Source organism: Lycorma delicatula, chromosome 4 (genome assembly GCF_047948215.1).
Source record: "Lycorma delicatula isolate Av1 chromosome 4, ASM4794821v1, whole genome shotgun sequence".
In the NCBI taxonomy this organism is placed as follows: Eukaryota; Metazoa; Arthropoda; class Insecta; order Hemiptera; family Fulgoridae; genus Lycorma; species Lycorma delicatula.
In genome coordinates, this window is record NC_134458.1 from 68,928,315 (window position 1) to 68,951,151 (window position 22,837).

At 28.4% G+C, this 22,837-nt stretch overlaps 1 protein-coding gene across 3 annotated transcripts in view; it reads left to right on the plus strand.

Moving 5' to 3' along the window:
- The window catches only part of conv (insulin like growth factor binding protein acid labile subunit convoluted), a 75,924-nt gene extending 55,572 nt beyond the window's left edge, over positions 1 to 20,352 (plus strand). For all 3 annotated transcript variants that reach the window (XM_075363257.1, XM_075363258.1, XM_075363259.1), the window contains 8 exons: positions 2,151 to 2,402; positions 4,543 to 4,726; positions 8,084 to 8,184; positions 10,885 to 11,080; positions 12,817 to 13,068; positions 15,371 to 15,599; positions 17,014 to 17,179; positions 18,752 to 20,352. In XM_075363257.1, the coding sequence (XP_075219372.1) occupies positions 2,151 to 2,402; positions 4,543 to 4,726; positions 8,084 to 8,184; positions 10,885 to 11,080; positions 12,817 to 13,068; positions 15,371 to 15,599; positions 17,014 to 17,179; positions 18,752 to 18,913 (1,542 nt within the window). In that variant the 3' untranslated portion in view covers positions 18,914 to 20,352. The remainder of the gene's footprint in view (positions 1 to 2,150; positions 2,403 to 4,542; positions 4,727 to 8,083; positions 8,185 to 10,884; positions 11,081 to 12,816; positions 13,069 to 15,370; positions 15,600 to 17,013; positions 17,180 to 18,751) is intronic.
- Positions 20,353 to 22,837: the final 2,485 nt, after the last annotated feature.

Consider the following 22,837-nt stretch of genomic DNA (forward strand, 5'->3'; position numbering starts at 1 on the left):
GTTTTAAAAATACTGTTATGGTACATATATAATTTCAGAAGAAAAAACAAAAAAGACAGAAAAACAGCTGGTTAAGGAAAAAATAATTCCCCATATAAAAACTGGTAGTCTTGAGTTTCTGTAAGAGAAGAATGCAGTCACCTCATATTTTTTACAACAAAATAGCTGTCAGACAATTACAATGCCAACACTATTTTTTTTTTTGCACTTACATGAAATAACTCCACTCTTTGTAACAATCTGTGGAATTTTTTTACTTAAACTGATAAAATTTTGTCTTAAATGCACTTAAGCACTAATTTTATAAATAATCTATTAATGAATTTACAGAATGTTGAACTAGTACTGCCAAAAAAAGAAAAAACTAGGTACTTTTTATGTATAATCTGTCATATATTTACTTCTACAGGTTTCCTTTAGATATGTTGAAACGTTTAAGGAGAAAATGCAGAAAAACAAGATTTAATATGATTTAAAATCAGATTTTTTCCATCAGGTGATTCATAAAATATGTCTTCAAAACCAACTTTTACTTTCACAACAGCTATCACAATAGACATAATTGACAAAAGCTCTATCCTTCCTTATTTTAATATAAAACTAGAAAATCCGGCAATTCTTCGCTATTGCTAGGTTTGAGTATATATATATATATATAGATTAAATGAACACAATTGAAAGTTTGATAAAACATTAACAAAATGAACATTACGGAACTTCACAAAATTAAACCTTTCCCTTTTACCCTTTCTCCCTTTCCCCATTTTCATTTTAGTATATTCATATATTCCCTTCCCTTCCCCCGTTCCTCCCCATTTATCTTTCCCCCGTCCTCTTTCCCCTTTTCTTTGTTCTTCTTTCCATTTCCTTTTCCTTTTACCTGGTTTCCCTTTTTCTTTTTTCAATTTTCCCCTTCTCTTTTACCTTTTTTTATTTTTTATTTTCTGATTTCTCCCTCTTTCCCTTTCTGATTTTTCTCTTTCTCCCTTTTTCCCTGCGCGTAAATCAGTCCAGTAGTTTTTTAGTCTATAGCGGATACACAAATCGGAAACACTGAAATGGAATCGTAAAATATTTAGTATAGCGTGTGTTGCTTTTACATCCAACAGATAGCACTCCTTTTCAAAAAAAAGCATGTTTTTATATGTCACAGGTGTGACATCTTAGGTATATAAAAGCACGCATGTATTCAAATGCAATGTTGTCAAAATTTCAAAGCAATCTGTGAAGAACTTTCGAAGATTTAAGATTTTGAACAAATGAACATTTATATTTTTATTTATATAGATTATTTTTTATGACATAGAATGTGTTATTTTTAAATTAACCTCAATTTTCACAGTTCAGAAAGAATAATATTTACTATAGATTACTTCACAAAGCAAGAAACCAAAGTTATAGGCAAATAAAATAAAGTGCGAATTTAAAGTTGCATGACAAAAAGTATATAAGTTATCTAATAAATAATTCAAATATAAAAATTGAACGATCTGGCCTAGGTGGTTTAATCACCTGCAAATTTTGGCTCAAAGTAGAATCATGAAGAAACAATTTACTTGAGAGTAAAAGAAGAGTTCAAAGGAAATACTGGAAGGAGCAAACGAGAATGTTAGAAAAGTTGCAACAGACAGAAGTATTAATAAAAAAATGGTAGAGTGGCATAGAAAGATGGAGGTCATCAAAAATCAAACTCTATATTAGATTAATTTTGGATTAAATATTAGTTTTAATATTGTGATTTTAATTTAAATTATCTAGTCCAAAGAGTTAAGTCTAAAATTACTTATCTTTATATGTTGTTTATTCAAACAAAATATTTTATTTAATAGTCATTTTGAACAGCACAACTTCAATCAAAAAGAAACAAAATACTAGCATTTAACATATTAAAATTACAATTTTTAGCACACAAAACACTTGACTCAGCATTATAGCAATCTAAAAATTCAAATTTACAGTTTTGATTTAACAATCCAAAATATGAGTTACAATACTTTCAGCTCATTAAGAATTATAGAAGTAAAACATCAAATGAAAAAACTAATTGAACTTTAATTAATGAAACAGAGTCAATCTTATGGAAAAAATCCTATCAGTTGTAAAAATTATTGTTATATACCACAATTTACTTTATTTCATAAAATTTTCAGATTCCAATATCATTGTCTCATCTGGATTTCAGCGAGAATGAGCTGACTGAAATTAAACCCAAAACATGGCCAAGCATGAATGCTCTTCTAGAGTTGAATCTGAGAAACAATTATTTACAAGATTCTCTAGACTCTGATAGTTTTACTAGTTTGTTGACATTAACAAGATTGGATCTGAGTTCAAATGGGATTGCACAACCACCTTGGCAAAGTCTAAGTTCTTTGACATCTTTACAAGAAATCAACTTTCAGGTATTTGTGTGCTTTTATCATTTGTAAAAAATACTTTTTTTTTCTTTTTTTAATAAATAATTTCTTTTTTTTATAAATATTCAGTCTGTGAGGCATCCCTGTATTACACAGACAATGATGATTCTTGTACTTATTGTAGATACACCAGAAAAAATTACAAACTAATGGGAGAAATACAATGATTATTATGTCTCTGACACGTAGGTTATACCTGTTTTTATAAAATACTGACGCATAATAAAAATCACATATGAAAGTAGACAAGGCTCTTGTGCAGTGTTTTCTAGAAGATACTTTTCTTTTTCCTGTTTAGCCTCCGGTAATTACCATTCAGATAATACTTCAGAGGATGAATGAGGACGATATGTATGAGTATAAATGAAGTGTAGTCTTGTAAAGTCTCAGTTCGACCATTCCTGAGATGTGTGATTAATTGAAACCCAGCCACCAAAGAACACAAGTAACCACGATCTAGTTTTCTAAAAGATAATGCAGATCAGTGAACTGTTCACCACTGCACATCAGCTCTCCATAATCTAAATATAATAAATAACTTTTCCTGGTGGAACCAGGAAATTTATTTCATTAACTCATTGATTGACAATTAAAATATATAATATGGTATTAACCACAACTGGCATTAGCTCTTTAGAAGTTGTGTGGTTTATTAAATGAATAACTTAATAAAGGGTAAGTTTTACAAAAAAAAAATATTAGAAGTTCTAGTAATACTATTTAATAAAGTGTGGTTAAAAAATAAATAAAAGATCATTTACCCAAGTTAGTTAAATTTTAAAGAATCAAATATCACAGTTTCATATTATAACTAAAAAAAAATTAATTTACATTTTTGCATGGATTTTATTTAAAAATTATCTTATAGTTATTTGTCTTTTTTCTTTTATAATACTTTACTAAAATTTTTATGTAGTTTTAAAAGAAATCATATTTTTTATTCTTTATCATTGACAAGTAATAACCACTGTCTAAGAAAATTATGTAAGAACTAAAATTCTACATGCTAAAGTATTTAAATACGCTCAAAATGCGTGAAATTGTATAAACAAAATCGCCACATTATGTGTAATCACATTATTATCAGATGTAATAATTAATAATCATTAGAGGTATGTACATTAAAATAAATGCTGATGTTCAAAGATGTTGAAAGAAAATACTGCAAAGGCAAAGAATATCGGGCCTAGTAAAAATTAGAATCAAGTAACAGATTAAAAGTAAGAAACAGAACAATAATTATTAAAAATAATACTGCCAATCAAATAAAAAAACTGAGACAAGTCTGCAGGATGTTACAGTGTGGATTGCAAGATCCTGTAGTCAGTTGCATGTGAAAGCATGTTTGAATGAGATAGAGAAAAGTATGGCTAATATTAGGATATAAAGAAAATATTGCAAAAGTGGGAGCTATCAAATGATTTTCAAAGATAAACAATATAGATCGATAAAGGCAAATGGATATACAAGCCACAATTAAAAAAGTACTTAAATTTTAGGCAAAGGTGAAGAATATGACTGAACATTGAATTTTCAAGAAATATTTAGACTGGAAGAAAAACTAAACTGATAAAACATTATTTTCCACTATGTTTAATTCACAAAGCAAAAAAAAATATAAAAGAAAAATTACTATAAATATGAAGAACACAGATTTTTTTTTTTAATTTTATAGAGGTTTAGAAAAAATGTTTACAGGATCACTCTTAAATGGAAAAACACTTTTTCTTTGAAAAAAGTAATTGTTTCATTATTCTTTAACCCTTTTCTGATTCATGCAGAAACATCACATTTTTATAAGCGTTTACTGTTCAAGAGACAATTCATTTTATAAATAAAAGGAAGATGTATATTGAAAAGTTGAAAGAATTTTCAGTTGGAAAGAGGCTTGGAGAGTTAAATTCAGACATTTCTTTAAAATCTGAGGGATGGTCTCATTTCAATTGCATTTATGAACATTTCTCAATTTCACATTTTAAACATGCCTTAGTAGTTGAAAGGAACTTATATAAAATCAGTCTTGCCATCAGTATAGTAAATAAGTGTATCTATTTCTCATTGCCTGAATTGTCAATAAAAATATTGTGCTAATTTCTAGTGTTACATAAATTATAACAATTTTCAGAATAATGAGATAGAAGAGCTGGGAAGATCAGCATTTGGAACATTACCAGTAGTTCTGAAATTGGACTTATCCTTCAACAACATAAATAATATCACTAATAAAGCATTCGTCGGCCTTCTACAGCTTCTTTCATTGAATCTTACATACAATCAGCTTTCACACATTCCAAATGGTGCTTTTCAAGGTAATACAATTATATTCCTCAATTGTTTATAATATTACACTAAATTTACAAAAAAAGAATTAAAAATTAAAAAAACTTTGGAAAATTTCATTGTTTTATGCACACCATTTTAATCAAGGTAATAAACCATTACTGATATAAATAAAACAGCATAACAATTAAAAAAATAAACTATGGCAAAAATTGTTAAACTATGGCAAAGATTCTTATATGTGGGGGATGAAAAATAATTACACTTGCTACAAATCTGTTTTGAATGTCTCCCTCCTATATTATTGCTATTTGAAAACATTACATTTACATCTATATCTTCCTTTTCTAGCTGAATTCTTGGTGAGAGATGCTTTATGTTTTATTCATTGGTGTGATCAAAGTCAGAGAAGACTCACAAAACACAGTGATTTCTGTAATACACTGAAATTATTAATCAAAAGTAAATCATAAGTTTAAATGTGGGTGGTGTCAAGTTACTGGAAATGTACTCTATATCAGTTCTATTATTTTGTACCACTTCACTTTCTGATCCCACTAGAAAAGCAAGGATATTATTTTACAAAATTACGAGTTTTTTTTATTTAAAGGAATGCTAACTCTATATTCTTGTAGAAAGGAAGCATATAGTAGCCCATATTTTCTAAAGAGATCAAAGTGACTAAAATTATAAAAATCATTTTATAAATAACTCATTAAATCTTCAATCTCTAAGCAATTAGACATTTAATGTAGTTTAAAAGAAACAGATATTTTTTACAACGCTAGTGTTCAACTTAAAGTTAAAAACTACATAAAATATTAAAAACATGTACATAATAAAGAGCAGTTACATGGTTGTGAAAGTTCAGAAACAGAAAGTTTATTTTTTAATAATTATTAATTTCAAGAACTATTAATTTGTTCATTTATTCCTTTACTTATTTTCATATATACACTTTCTTCAGTATTGTCTGACATTGAATATTTAACAATTGAAATGTACATCTAGTTTTAGATTTTAAGTCAAATTTTTGTAAACAGTTCTCGAGTCCTATCTTGTTTTCCAATTAAAAAATATATAATATCAAGTTTTAAAAATAAATATTGGCTTATGATTTAAAAAAAAATCCCTTTCAGCACGCCAGAAGGTGGAGGTAAATTTCACCAGTGCTAAATAGGGGATAAAAAAATTTCCACCTTAAAATTAAGAAAAACTTCAAATTTACTCAATACGACAATGGTTGCATGTGAAAAAAGTTTCACATGTTTAGCATATGACAAGCCCATCTTCTTACAATTCCAGAAAAACTTTGGTCATCCCTTGACGTAAGGGTTGTTCATATCAAAAATTGTTTCAGACAAAATTTTAGGTAATGTTTAGAGGACTAACAACCACTTTAAACCGATTCGATACTGGGCTTATTAAGGGAGGTATGATATATTTATCTTCAAAACCCCATTTTTTCCACCCCCTACCAATGGTTGGTGATATCAAAAAACTTTACTTACATAAGTTTTAGGCCCTTATCCAAAGAATAGTAGGAACTTTAAACGAATTCAATATTTTACTTAATAAGAAACTTATAGCTATATTTTGTTTTTTCAAAAAAAGCCACCTCATTTCCACCCTCATGGTCTGATTTTGACTGTTAACAAACTCAACCGAGATTTTGGGTCGAGGTTTTTTTAGGAAACAATTTGAAAGTGATTGGTGCAAAATTACGGCAGTTATTGTGTCCACAAGAAAGTGAAATATATATATATATAAAATTTTGAGCTGACATTGGTTTTGGGGTCTGAGGGATGTGAAACACAAAGATATGTCACAATTTTCCAGAAGTCGAATCATGGTACCCATTGCAATAGGTAGTTTCTTATAAAATCTACCTTTTCTTTTTCCTGTTTAGCCTCCGTTGACTACCGTTTAGATAATACTTCAGAGGATGAATGAGGATGATATGTACGAGTGTAAATGAAGTGTAGTCTTGTACATACTCAGTTCAATCATTTCTGAGATGTGTGGTTAATTGAACCCAACCACCAAAGAACACCTGTATCCATGATCTAGTATTCAAATCCATGTAAAAATAACTGGCTTTACTAGGACTTGAACACTGGAACTCTCGACTTTGAAATCAGTTGATTTGGGAAGACGCGTTAACCACTAGACCAACCCGGTGGATTTATATATAATATGTGTGTACTGCACATTGGATAACATTTAAAAAAAAAGTTATTCACATTACTTCCAAAATTACAAACAAGTATTAAAAAGCCATAACATAATAAAACACAGTTACAAAAAAGTGTAGATATTAAATGGTAGGGACTATACATCATATAACAATTAGACACACCAAAAAATAGGAATATGTGCACATTCAACCATAGATACCAATAATTCATACAAACATCACACATAACAACAGAAAATCACCTTATAAGTAGTACACATTCTAAAAAAAAATTTCACATCTTGCATGCACTAACTTATTTCAACCCATATAAACAACGTAAAATTCAGACAAAAATTAAATCTGACAAAAAAATACTTTTATAAAGAATCCAGATCAAATTCACCATCTAATCAAATACCAATCAGACTTCACCAACTGATCCATCTCTGATATCACCCTCATATAAGATAACTTTCTTTTCTGCAAAATAGCTTTTAAAAGATATTGTGGGAAGCATATTTCAAAATATTATCAAGTAAATCATATTAGCTTTTTTTCAGTAATAAAAAAGATAAATTAATACTTATATGTAATAATTCCTTTTTATTAAAAATAACGTATAAAATGATAATACAGTAACTTCAAAGTAAGTAATATAAAATTATTTATAATATAATTCGTCTGACTAAATTCTATTATTTAATTTTACTTTGAGGCCTGCATTCAGCAACTAAAAAAATTATTTTAGTAAAATTTCAAAATGATTAAACTCCTAAATCACCCAAAAACAAAGAACTTAATAAAAAATGCTTGAAAAATCAAAGATTTAAACAGAATTCATCTGTCTAAGATATCAGGAACCAGTATTTAACCAGTAAGAAAAGTACAATTTTTCTTCATTAATTTCATAGCATATGTACAGTTTAATCAAAATCAGTGAAGCTTTTCAAGAAAAATACATTTCTTTTGGGAAATTTAACTTATGTTCAGACCCAAAAGTTTGAGCTAGTAATGTCATCCTGAAACAATGATGTAAGATTTTTAATTCCGATGATAAAGCAAATTTCCATGAAAACCAGTATTTCAAGTTCCAATAGTACTGAAGTTTATATAGGTAGACACACATTTGTTGAACTGATAAGAATCATCTACACTGCCTGCGTATGTAGTTAGAGTTATAGATAAATAATTGTAATTTTATTTTCAGGTTTGGTGTCTCTGAGGACATTAGATTTATCCCACAACATGTTGGAGTCTCTGGATAATAAGACTCACAGCCTGTTTGATGACTGCCTGTCTTTAGAAAAGGTACTAAAACTGTATTACTTATATATGAATAAAATATAATCTATATTTATGACAAAATTCATACTGACCATATGTAAGAAACAGAAACATGGAACAGAACACAATAAACTAATATAATAAAACATTTTAGATTTAAATTTTATGTTTGTATTCATATCAATTAGCATGAACATTATTCAAAAGCTATAAACTTTTGAAATAAAAATCCAGGTCAAATTTTATAAATACATACTACGTTCAATGAATGAGCACATAATTATTGAATTCAATATGTGTATGTGTAAATACTTTTTGTTTTTGAATTTGATTTTTATTTAAAATTCAGACTAAGCATTGTTACAGAATTACAAAAATACACAAATGAACATGATTGGCCATCAGGTTCACCTCAAAATGGCCACCAAAATTAAAATTTTGTTATGCAATAATGGTATAAGCTCTCAAATTGGTTCTAACATACTAATGCAAGGTTTACTAATATGCATAACATATATAAGTATCAATTTTGTAAATCAAGTGAAAGAATCCAAAATGGAGAAAAACTAACTTTTAAATAATTTTTTAAAAAAATATGTCATAAAACCGCCAAAATCTGAGATGAATAAATTATTTATTTTGTGTTAATATGTAATAGTCTGAGTTAAGTAGAAGTCAGAGATAATAACTTTGTTAGAAATGAATTAATAATTGAGAGAACAGTAGTAATAATAAGAATGTTCGTTCGGGAAAGTCTTACTAGACTTTTCATTGATAACTGGTTTTAATTACTTAATTCAAAATGTTAAAAAAAAAAATTTTTTTCAGTCTGAAGATGGTTATAAAAGTTACTGAAACAATACTTTATGTATCACCAAGAATTGAACAAAAAGGATATTTACTATTGATAAATAAATGTTTGAAAGTATTCGGAAATAAATAAGTCGTTTCAATTTTTTTACAAAAATTGTTTAATCAATCCAGCACTTACATTTAATATGTTAATTATTTAATAATTGCTAGACAATAAAGTGTGCTTCTTTTCTCTTGCGTTGTCTTAACTTTAGAGTGTTCTGTAATTTGTCATGTAACTAATAGAAAAGCAAGGGTATTGTGAAAATTCGTTACCATCTTTCTAACTCTTACACAAAATAGATGTGATTAAAAACATTGAGGTGTGCTCAGCTAAGTTAAGTTAACTGAAAATTCGAATACATGTGCAAACAAATGAATCTTAAAAAAAAAAAAACAATATTCTAAAAGACTTTAAAATCTTATAGAAAATGTTATTTTACTTTACATACACATTATATATATATGTATATATATATAAAGGGAAGAAACACTTCTAAGTGATAACTAGAAGTTTCTAGTTTTACATTATTTTTTCCATGTAAAAAGTCACTTATGACAGGTCACAATAGTCGTAGTAGTAGTAGTAGTAAAACTTCCAATAATGCAAAATAAAAGTAAGCAATATACACATGTTTGCCAATTAAAACATAAAATGTTGGGTGTCATGGTGAAAATTCAAGTGTCATGGTAAATTCATAATGCTGAAATTTTTAGATAAAATACATACTTCACTGTATTAAATTTACAGCCGTCCTCCTATTCATGCATTTTTTTATTTATGCTACTGATCAGCATATATAGTGTAGCTTACACTTCAATGTTATACATTATACTAGTAAGGAAACAATGAAACAAAATCAGCTTTCACAAACTGAACAGAATTATTTCAATCAATACCATAAAACAAAATACAACAGACTAGTCATAACTCAGCACTATAACTATCATATTCCACCTCCATGACACTGTCAGCCAGAGCAGTTTGTGTGAATGTAACCCTCTGTGAAAATAACACCATTTTTTTTCAATTTTAGCCAGTACTTATGAGAAATTTCTTAAATAGTGGATTAATTATCACTATTTGTCTTAAACAAAAACTTAAAACTCCAGTAGACTAAACTGTGTGAGTTATTAAGGGCGAAAAAATAGATCAAAGGTACACCATATAGATATTTTGTTTGCAATTTTCAGTGAGGACCAAGATATTTGCTGAATTATTTGAGGCATTTTCTATCATAAAGCATTCAATTTTAAAACCACTAGTGATGGTTAAAACTTAAGCTGAATCTTTTGAATTTGTAATTGCCCTCTGAAAACAGTAACTATTTAGTTATCAACAGATAACTGCTACAAGATTGTTAAACTTTAATAATCTACAGGAATAAATTTTTTAAATGTGACATTCTTTTATTATTTCAGTGTGTTAATCCTAGTAACAACCCACATGTTGTACAAACATTACAAGCATTGTAAACAGATTCAAGTTACTGTTTTATCCAGGATCTTGGAGTGTCTTAGTATAAAAGTCTATAACACTAATTGGTTTTTAATGAAAATTCAAAATAAACTAAAATTAATTGACTTACATTTTTCTAACAAAGAACAAAACTATTAATTACATGAACATGAATTAATTTTACAAATTTCATATGAACTTGATTCATGCAGCAGCTATCAGAAATGAAATTAACAACATGGATCAAGGGTTGTTAGCGTTGTAAACATTTGTGTACTACACAAATGTATATCAATGTTTTGCTACTTCATTATCATATTTTTAATTTTTTTCAATAAAATAATCTGCTTTGATAATTTTTAAAAGCACCTTAAAATGAGATTATAAATAATTTTTTATGTGTATTTTTTCAGCTCAATTTAAGTTATAATAAAATAGCATTTGTAACTCGTAAATCGTTTCCTAGTAATCCATGGGTCCCATACAAATTGTACCATTTGGACCTCAGTTATAATAAAATTCCAGTTTTAACATATGATTTTACATTTGGGACAAAACGGCTAATCAGTCTTGATTTAAGTCATAATATAATTAATGATATTCGTAAAGGTAAGTGGTATAGTTCATTAATTATTAAATTATATAGTTTTGTTAATGTAATAAATTCTAATTTTTCTTTCTCCATTTATAACTTAAACAGATCTATCAGAGGTTTATAAATAAATTTATCTAAGGTTTATTTTAGTACAGTACATTTTTATTTTAATTATTTTGCTCGCTTCTTACATTGTTTATATATAACAGACATCCCATTACATATTGTGGTTTGTATTTCAGGTTAAGTATTAAGTCTGGTCCAGTCAGGTTCAGTATAGAGATCTTTAAAATTTAGGGATGAATTTATAAACTCATATCAGCAAACTGAAATTAAAAAAATAGTTGATCATAAAAGTGATACAAACTGCACTGTCAGATTGTCCAGAAGTCACTATTAAATGCACTGCATAATCACTATAAAGTAGGTTTAAGGAAAAATTTAAAGACACCATAAGCAAAGAAGCTGGAGATTCTAAATGTTAATATGCAAGGTACTATTATGTGATGAAAATCATATCTGCTTAATATTTTTAAGTAAGCATCATTTTCTTTGCCTTATAGTATATTATTTTAAATAAAACTTATTCACAACCAGTGGCTACCTAAGGGGATGATGAGCATAATAACTTTCTATTAATAAGAGGTCAAGTCATAATCAGCTTCTTTTGCATTTGAACATTTTGAATGTACACTAATTAATACAGAATAAGATAACAGAAATCCAAGGGTAGGAGTTAAGTAAAAAGACAGAACATTGCAGTATGCTGTGATAAATGAGAGAATTATTTTACTTAGGACAGATTCAAAGCCCAAACCGACAACAATACTGTAGGTCTTTATGCTAACCTCTTCAGAAGAAGATGAGAAAGAAATACAATGAAACAGGTAATCTATTCAGATATGTAAAAAGTAATGAAAATTCCCATGTAATTTCAACATCCTCCTACTACACCAAAAATAGTGTTGTTCCTGGCATACAAACAATGAAACTCCACAGCAGGAGAAAGATGAGAGGGGAAACTGATTAGGGATTAAACCTCAGTTACGGAAATAAAAAAGGGAAAAGGTTTTTAGAACTTTATACAAAGTATAAACAGTAACTGCTAGCACCGATTTTAAAAATTCATAAGAGTTTTTAAGACAAAATGGAGAAGGAAGAAGTTGTAGTAGGATCTTGTATATAAAATAATATAAAAGGGATATGGTAGGTGGGTTATATATTAAGGCATTCAGGTTGAGAGAATTTAATTCAAAAAAACATGCAGAGGGTAAAAGCAATAAAGAGACAGAATATAGGTATGAAACATCTAATTACCTAAACTTGAACCATCAACTGAATAAGAAATTAGTACTGCCAATCACTATTACAGTTGTTCTATGATGTAGGATCTGCTGGTTTAAATCCATTTAAATTTATAATAATTTTGAATTAAATTTGAACAACTGTATTATTACTGTATTTTGTCCAATCAGTTTTCATAGCATTATCTTAGGTACTGTCTTAGGATTAATCAGCTGAAACTAAATAAAACCAACTGCTATTACAATCTGATTTACAACTAGCTATAACGCAGTACAAACACAAAATGAGAATAGCCTTCATTCTTTATATCTGTTTCCTAATTTATCATTAATTGTGTCCTAAAATAATCTTTAACAAAATGATGACACCGTTAAAATTTTTAGTCAATATTTTAATTCTCTTAGATGTGAAGTTAATAATTTTGTATCATGTATTTATTTTACAGGTGTGATAGGAAATATGACTTCGCTTAAACATTTAGATTTATCAGACAATGATTTATCAGAACTGCATATAAATATATTTAATCCGACTGAAAATCTGACATCTTTTTCAATTTCACACAACAGTTTACATACATTACCTGTTTCAAAATTTAAAAACCTAAAACAACTAGATATCAGTTACAACCTTGTTGAAAATATCTTTATGGAAATTTTAGATCTTGCTAAGAATGGATCTGATATCAAATATAATGGTAAGATTGCGCAAAAATTAAAGTTCTTATGTATGTATTGTACTTTTTTTAATTTTTAAGCAGTTAATTTATACCTATAAATATTAGAATACACCAATAAAGTTATAGTAACTTATATGAGTATTGTACAGAAATGAAACATACACATCTTTTTTCTAAAATGAAATATGAACAAAAAAAAGGGTTTAGTGTCTTATAAAAAGTATGTCTGTCAATCCAACTTAATTAAACAGAACTGGATAATAAATAAGACCAAATAGCCCTTTAGACTCTTTACTTTTCTCGTACCAAGAAAAATCACATATGCCTTCTACACTAGTGATTCCCCAAAACTACTCAACAAAATAATTTTCTGATACCATCAGCAGTTAAATGTGGTGAATGATTTTATTTCATACATCAGCTAGCCTAATCCAGATTTTCTTGTCTTTCACAATACAAAGAGAATGAATAGATAGCTTTTTGTTAAACAAGAAAAAAGTACTATGTTGTTAATCTGTATGCTTGGTCATGTCAAAAGGAAGGGTATGATGGTTATTGAAAAGAACAAACCAAATTTCAGAAAAATCTATTATAGTTCAATATTTACACTTACCTATTTTATTTATCTAAATATTTTCCATTTTTTTCTAAATGCTTTCATAACATGATTAGGTTTTTTTAAACCTTGTGCATAAAAACTGAAATTTTGGCTGGTTCAACATTACCATTTTTACTGTCCTCAAACTAAGACACTAAATGATGTAAAAGATAATGTGAAAGTCTAGGCTATAAGAGAGGTGATAAAAAAATATCTAATTAGAACTTCTGAACATTGTAAGCAGCAGTGTACAGGTGCACATTGTCATAAATGAGAACAATTGTTGTTGAACATACCACACCTCTGATTCTAAACAACACCTTGTTTTATCTCCAAAAGCATTTCATAGTACAACACCACCTTGTCTATTGTTCCTGACTTCATAAAATCGACTAGACGAGCATCATTATGATTCCAGCAAGCAGTGACCTTGATCTTCCATGCTGACTGGATATACTCAAATTTTTCCCTTCAGTGAACTTCAGCATGGATTTTTGTTTTGATTTGACATCAAGAAAGAGAAAAATCCAAGTTCATCACTAATCAGGGTATGAAAAACCTTTTTTCACTCCATCTGGTAGTCCAGAATTTCACATCAATTGCAACCATTTGATTTTTGTACAAGTATCAACATTTTCAGAACCCACCTTGCATACAGTTTACAAAAGTTTAATTTATTATATTTTTTAGACTTTGATTGGGGAAATTTCATTACAAAAATGCAAATCATGAAGCATTTGTTTTCCTGAACTTTTGCATTCATTTTTTCAATAAGGTCATCTGAATAGGTCCACCTCTCTTTCCTTCATAAGCATGCGATGAAAATTATATCTGCTTAATATTTTTAAGTAAGCATCATTTTCTGTCTTATAGTATATTATTATAAATAAAACTTATTCACAATCAGTGGCTACCTAAGGAGATTATGAGCATAATAATTTTCTATTAATAAGAGGTCAAGTCATAATCAACTTCTTTTGCACTTTGATGGACTTTGTTAAATCTGTACTGTTGTTGCCTTATTTTTCCTTCATTCAACACTGCTGTCCCATAAATGTTCTGTAACACTGCATGAATTCAAAACACATTTAGTCATTGCACCAAGAAAAAATATCACAGATTAGACTTCTGAAATGGTGGGATTATTTATTTTTGCAGCCATCATTATTATCATGGAAACATAAACTGCTGACAAAATGGCCAGAAGCTTCATCGACCAGTTGAAGCTACTGGGCATGCATATCTGATTCAATGATGCTAACAATTTTTTATTGGCAACCTTATTTTTTCACATACACCTCATAATTTTTAAGTAAAATGTTGCCAACATACATCAGTTTTTACATGCATTTTTTGTAAGATTTAATGGTAGCAAATTCAGGGTCGTATAATATTTATGTGCATAAATTACATGCATGAGTACAGTATATTTCAGTAACTACTGATATTTAATACTTCTAACAGTAAGCTAAAAATGATTATCGCACGTAGTATGTTTTTGTCACTCGTTTTGGTAATTCATCACCAAACATTATATTTTTAATTTTATTTGCCACAAGATTTTTATCAAGTTTTTAATAATCAACCCAGTTATGGGTTTAATATTAAATCATTAACAGCATAGGTAGAATGAAATTATGACGTTTAATTTATTTTCTACAAAAATCAGTTTATTAGTTTGTTGAAGATAATGTTTCTTGGTTATTAAATACTACCTTGCAGGTAATCCTGTGGTGTGTGACTGCCATCTCCGACCACTAAAGCGTTGGATGAACAGCCTTCTACCATCCCAGTTAAGTTCACCGTGGAAAGAAGTAGCATGTGCATTTCCCTCTGATTTTGAAAACAGAACTCTGCTAGAATTATCAGAAGAGACACTTGTTTGTTCAGAAGAATTGGCAGATCCAGACTTACATGTAACTCCAGATATAAAATTCAGACAAGTTCAAAGGTAAATTTTTAACCATTATTTGAAGCAAAAAACAATTAAAAAATAAGACATATACAACAGTATTGTAATTCCTATGTACGAGTTATACTAGGTACGTAATATATTTTGACTCTAATCACTCAAGGTGCCTAAACATTTAATAAATAACAAAAAATGTTTGTCTTGGTTTTCTTCTAAATACTGAGTTTACAATTGATATATTACTATTATCAAGAAAAGTTGTTTAAACAAATATTAATGAAAAGAATATTAAATATGTTACACAACATCATAAATGGAAAAGAAAAACTTCTTTCTTATTAAAATGTTACAGTATAAAACAAACATAAATTTGATGAATACAGCATTAAAAAAAATATCAGAAATGGAATATGTACAAGAAAATTTAATTACATATTCCCATTTAATAGATTTCAATATTTACATTCTAATACTAAATACGTACGGTATGAAATAAGCAATTAACTGTAAGCATTAAAACAAATTAATGTAAAAGTCATTAACTGTATGTATAAGCAATTCTGCTTATACAGAATACTAGGCTGTAATTCCTTACAGACTGCTGAAAATAGTAGTACAAAATTATTAGTCACTAATATATAATTTATGCATATTAAAAAAAAAACTGATTAAATAAAGATCTCTGTGAAAGTAACCAAAGAAAAAAAATATGTGCAAAAAATTAATTTTATATTCTACTGCTGGGATTCCATTTGCTTAATTATTTATTTAGCAATTATTTCTATACAGTGTCAATATATAAGAAATTGAATTCTGCATTCCAAATATATGGAAATTAACATAAAATGTGATTAGTTTAATTATGCTTAGAATAAAATCCCATGAAGAGATGGGTACATCATGAATTAAATGATGTAGGCTGAAATAGTCAGGATTAAATCTGCAATTGAAGTCTAAATTAATTTAACAGTAAAAGAATTGAGATTTAAAAAAGAATTTCCAAGGAATAATTTAATTTTGTCTTTTCTGTAATGAATAATGTAGGTAGATATACTTCTTATAACCCACCAGGTTGTCTAGTGATGAACGCATCTTCCCAAATCAGCTGAAAGGCTTTTATACGGATTTGAATACTAGATTGTGGATAATGGTGTTCTTTGGTGGTTGAGTTTCAATTAACCACACATCTCAGGAATGGTCGAACTGAGACTGACAAGACTACACTTCATTTACACTCATACATATCATTCTCATTTATCCTCTGAAGCAATACATGAACAGTAATTCCTGGAGGCTAAACAGGAAAAGAAAGAAGATATACTTAATTTAAATAATTAACTGCAGACTGACTTGTTATCATCATTATTTTTCAATTACGCATTTAAAAAATACAGAAGCTAGTTTAATTATTATGAAAATTTGTTTACAAAACTTTACTGTTTCTTTTATGTAGAATATCAAACAGTGATATGAAACTTACATGGTTCGTAAATACAAAGCAAGATGTATCAGAATTTATGGTTTTTGCTCGTGAAACAACAAGTCAAAAAGTTCTACAGGAGATAACATTACCATATGATTCCAGATCAGCTATACTAAGGAAAATATTTTCAAATGAGGTATATTTTTCTATTTTACCATTTAAATAAATAATAAGCATTTAACCAATATTTTAATGAATATTTTTAATCTAAGTAGACTGATAAAATATTCAGTAAATTTTCACTTACTACATATATTGAATGGAACAAAACACAGTAAAGTAATGAAGTATGCACTATAATTAAATAATCATAGATTATTACAATATCTTCCTTACGTTCATTTTTGTGAGAATATATTATGTTATTCCAAATTGTTTCAACACTGATGTTACAGCTTTTTAAAATGCAACAGTAATAAATGCCCAGTCAAGCAGAAGAATGATTAATAGTATTCAGTTTTCAATCATAGCAGTTTTTAAATAAATATCACTGTTAGTGTTATCCACATACCATATACATAGTCAGCAAAGCTTGGTGAAGTTGAGAGCACAAAATTTACAGAGAATTTCATTTCAGTTTCTTTGAAACTAAGTTTTAGAAATTTAAAGGTGATGTCATATGTTGTGTGAAAATCCAAAATGGTTATGTAATGTGAACAGTTATAACAAGTGAGTTCGTACAGGGGTATAATGATCACATCACTGCAATAGATAATATTTTTATTCCCATTAACATTGTACAAGTACAGCACAACAAAGCTTTAGATCATAACAGAATTGCTTTGTTGTCCAGAAATATAGCTAAACTGCTTTTTTTATATTAGATTTTTACATAAGCACTATTATAAATCATAAGATGCACAAGCAAAGACCAACTTATAGATACTGTGTGTAAATATGGAATGGTGATGTCACATTTTAAACAAACTATTTTAACTCAATTAAATGCAAAAGCAATTTTTTTCTTTTTTAGTGAGAGTCCTGTTTTAACTCAACCTTTTTGAATTTCATGTTTGTGATGCAATTATGGTCAAATATATTTTTTTGATTTTTAGATAGGGTCTGTTCTATTACACAGAAATTATGCCAAATGATTTTTAATAAAATGTTCCTTTTCAAAATAAAATGTGTTTGTTAAAATTAATTACAGTACTTTTTTTGTAAATATTCATTCTTTATAAGAAAGCGCTTTTAAGGCTAAGAAAAGTAATTATTGTTACTATAATTAAATTTAATCATTTCTTATCTTGAAAATTAATCTAGTCCAGTGAAGATATTTAGAACCTTTTAAAATTAAGTAGTCCTACTAACTGAGGATCTAGGAAAGTAACAACCTAATATAAATGAACAGATTGATAATTTGTTTACAAGTTAATCATACGATACACAAAACTTTGCCAAGATATGAAGTGATAATGTACAAGTATACATTGTTACGTCCTACATTCACCAAGCATAGGTATTGTTAATTACAGCACAACACACCACAAGCAGGAGACTAAACTGAAGCATTAGCATTAAAATTTAAGAAATACAGCTACAGTTATCTATCAATCTTCCATAAAGGAATTTAAGCATTTAATGCTAGTACTGTGCCAACACATTTATTAACAATGAAATTTGATTCACATTACATGCAATCCAACAATTGCATTACATTCACCAGTTATATAAGTAAATGACTAGATAAAAATAATTTTTTTTTCAGGAAGTGGAAGCATGCATCCAAACCACTGACAGTTTTGGAAACAAAAGAAGTCTTAAAAGTGATCAATGTATTCCAATTGCAACATCACTCAGCAGTTCTACAAGACAATCCACATTCTTATTAATATCATCTTTACTTCTGCGGTTTATTGTTTGCAGATGACACTAATGCCACCTTTAGTGTATAGTTATTTAAAATTGAACATACAATGATATTAAAAGGAATATATGTTCAAAATATGGCATTGAAATTCTAGCGATGCAAGTCATTTTTAAATATGATCTTTTTAACCATGACTTTATATAAATGCACATCATGTTTTTCTTCCTTTATATCATCTTTGCTACTAAATTTTAAATGCCAAAGATAGTATTAGAACAATGCAATATGACATTCTCTTTAAAACATGCAACATATACCTACTAAAACAATGTGTATTGTAAGAATTTTCTAAATTTCTTACAACAAAAATTTATTTTCCAATGTATAAGGTCATCATGAAAAAAGATAACTATTAAGAATGAACTAAAACCAAAAATTATTGTATATTATAGACTGATAATTGTGTATTAAGCTAAGTTTTGCTAGTCTACAGATTTCTCTAATGACTTAAAACTAATAAAACATCAAAATTATTTGTAACATACCATTAAAAGGATAAAATTTCGCACCATAATCTACAATAATAACTTACCACCACACTTACTATCTTACAATATCTGTCTGTTTTATATATTCACAAATATTTATTACCTTTGTAGATTGCTATTCACTTTGATAAAATAATTTTAATGAAAATCTAAAGAAAAGATTACTGATTAGGATCTTAGAAATAGTATAATAGTCTAATTAATCGCTAATATACTATTTGATTTACTGTGACAGCTACATTTAATGAGTAATACAATCAACGTCATAATGGTCCTCTGATAAGAACAGAAAGAAATCAAAATTAATTTATCAGACAAATTTTCAAGATACATTCAGTATTGGATTATGAATAATAAACTGATGCATTAAATTCCTGTCTTAATGCATTAATTTTGGAATAGAATATTTCTACACATTGAAAATATTTGAGAGAAAGATATCAGTAAACTGATATCATAGGGTACAAAATGCTACAGAACTCAATTAGTTATTTATAGACTAAGTAACAGCGCAAGACAGATGCTGATTGGATGCAGTTTCATATTAAGTTTAATAATAGACTTCATCAATAAATTTCGTTTTTACACAGTGACCACAAAAATAATCATATTATGATTATTGTAGCCAATCTATATTTTAACATAACACAGTATTAGCATTAAATTACAAAAAGTGATGAAGAATTTCTAAACACTGTTTGAACACTGCAAACTCCTAGCGAGTTTGAAAATATTTATATGCTGTACCAAGCTTAATTATTTATCACTTGTTATAACTCTTTCAATAAATTACATAATTTATTTACTTCATTATAAACAAATAAAGATAGTTCTTTAATTAAAATTTGATGTATTTATATACAGAATAATAAATAATTTTATATCATATTCCTTTCAATTAAACAACATTGTAACATTTTATGCATCAATTAATAAAACTGTTTCAGTACACTACTGTCTTATTATTAAGTACTCTAAACTAATCATACTGCTTCCAAAAAATTACTTCAAGATCTGATACTATAAATAAGGTTATTATAAAGGTATAATCAAACTATGACTAAGAGCATGGTGTATGGTATGAAAAATGTTACAAATAGCGTATTCACAGCATCTTTTCATACCTTTCTTTATATTTTTGTATCTTTCAATACAGTGTAATTTTGATCTCCAATTAAATCATGTTCTGCATGAAATAACTAAATATTATTATCAAATGAAATTTAAAAAGGCAAATTTTTTCAGTTCATGCTATTGCTTTTCAGTTCTGGTTTATTTTTAGTAATTGTTATGCAAAAATTTCACTTGAACATTTTTTACTACAGAAAATTTCTTGAAAGATTAACAATAGAAAAATGCCTTTTTCAGAATAATGTTGGGTAGCTGACTCAGAACCATTACTATGTTGATTGTGGTTGTCAAAACAAGTGCTTTGTGATACTTAACTCTTCTGATTTTAACCCAGAACAAGATTTTTTTTATTAATAATAATAATGGGGAACAAAGAAAACTTTTCTTCGTCTCAGCAAGAAAAATATGTAATTCTGATAGTATTTTTTTCTCCTGAATTGAAATATATCGGTTTTTCCCCATCACACAAGGTTTCCAAGAGACAGGCATTTATAATTTCAAACATTTTAATACTTTCTGTATTCTTAACTACACAATATTCAAACATTTGACTTGCCTAGAAAGTAAGAAATGATGATTTTCTGCTAAATTTCGCCTGTGGAGCATCCCTCTTAATGGTCCAACAATAATCAGCCAGCATATTAGGATTCCAATTGCCTTGATACCTCTTTTCCATAGCTGAAATCTCCTGATGAAAGTGTTCCCCGTGCTTACCGCTTACTGCGCCAAGATTTTCCAGGAAGAAATTTAGGTGCAAGTGCAGGAAGTGTACTTTTAAGGACATATTACAACCTGAATTTTTATAATCATTGACAATATCACAGTAATTTTCCACCTTTCGATTTCACAAAAAACTCTGAATTACATTTTTGAATAGTTGCCAAGTTGCTTTCTTCAGTGGAATCAGTAGTTCCTCAAGCTTTACATCATGCATTAGTGATTGTATTTGTGGACCCACAAATATTTCTTCTTTAATTTTTGCGTCAATAATTTTAGGAAACTTCTGCTTTTAGTCCATGAAACCATGATTATTGTCCATGGCCTTGGCAAAATTCTTCATTAACCCTAGTTTGATGTGTAATGGAGGTAAACACACATTTTTAGGATGATACAATCGGTCATGTTTCAATTTTTCTATTCAGGAATGAGTGATTCGTGTTTAAGCCATTCTTTTCCAGTGAAATTGTTTTTCTGTCCCTACTATCCCATTCACACAAAAAACAACAGTACTTTGTCTAACCAAGCTGCAGACCAAGAATAAGTGCAATACCTTCAAATCACCACAAATATTCCATTCATACACTGCATACTGAAGCTTTTCGAATATAAATTTAAAGTTTTCATATGTTTCTTTCATACTAGTGCAGTGAGCTACAGGTACTGATGGGAATTTATTGCCATTATGCAGAAGCACAGCTTTAAACTAACTAGAGAAATCAATGAACAAGCACTATTCTGTTGGGTTACATTCATTACAGTTTCTCCATAAGAGAAGAAATGTCATTACAAAACACCAAGCCATTTTCTTCAGAAAAATAGTCTTTAAATTCAGAATGATGATTACAATAAGTACATATCTTTGTATTCTTTTGAAGAACATTCCATCCTTTTAGCCGGGAAGTGAGCATTTCAGACTTTTTTTTTTTTTTTGATAACTTTAAATCTCGTATGAGATCATTAAGATTTTCTTGAGACAGTAAATGAGACTCAGATGAACCGCTTTGTTCAAAAGTTGTATCACCAGAATCTGTTTCGTTTTTCTTCCTTACTTCCATCAGACTCTGAGCTCTCTTCACCTAATGTCACATGTTCTGGAGGCTTGGTATGGGCAATTTTTCGCAGCGTGGAACTGGTCTCATTGCAGATTGTAAATTAGGGTACACCACTTTATGTTTTGATTTTGAGATAATCCCTTTAATGATTGTGAAGCAGAAATAACAGTCAGAAGAGTGATCTTTGGGTTCCCTCCAAATCATAGGGATAGCAAATGGCATGTGGTGTGCCATTTTTCCATCTAGTGAGAAGCCTAGAACACGATAAACAAAAGATATGTGGGGCCCAGGCCCTTGTTTGGTCCCTAACTTTACACCCAAAATAAAGTTAATAACACCTTTTTTATTAATGGAGTAGGGTTTCACCTTTGGGACTTGAACATCACTTTACTACTTACATAACAAAAATTGTTAGGATGATTTAAACAAACTCTAGGTGTTTTGTAACTAATGACTAATTAAAAGAAATGAAGTTGTAAATATGTAATACACAATAATTCAGACAAACAAAGCACTCACAATGATGTGTTTAC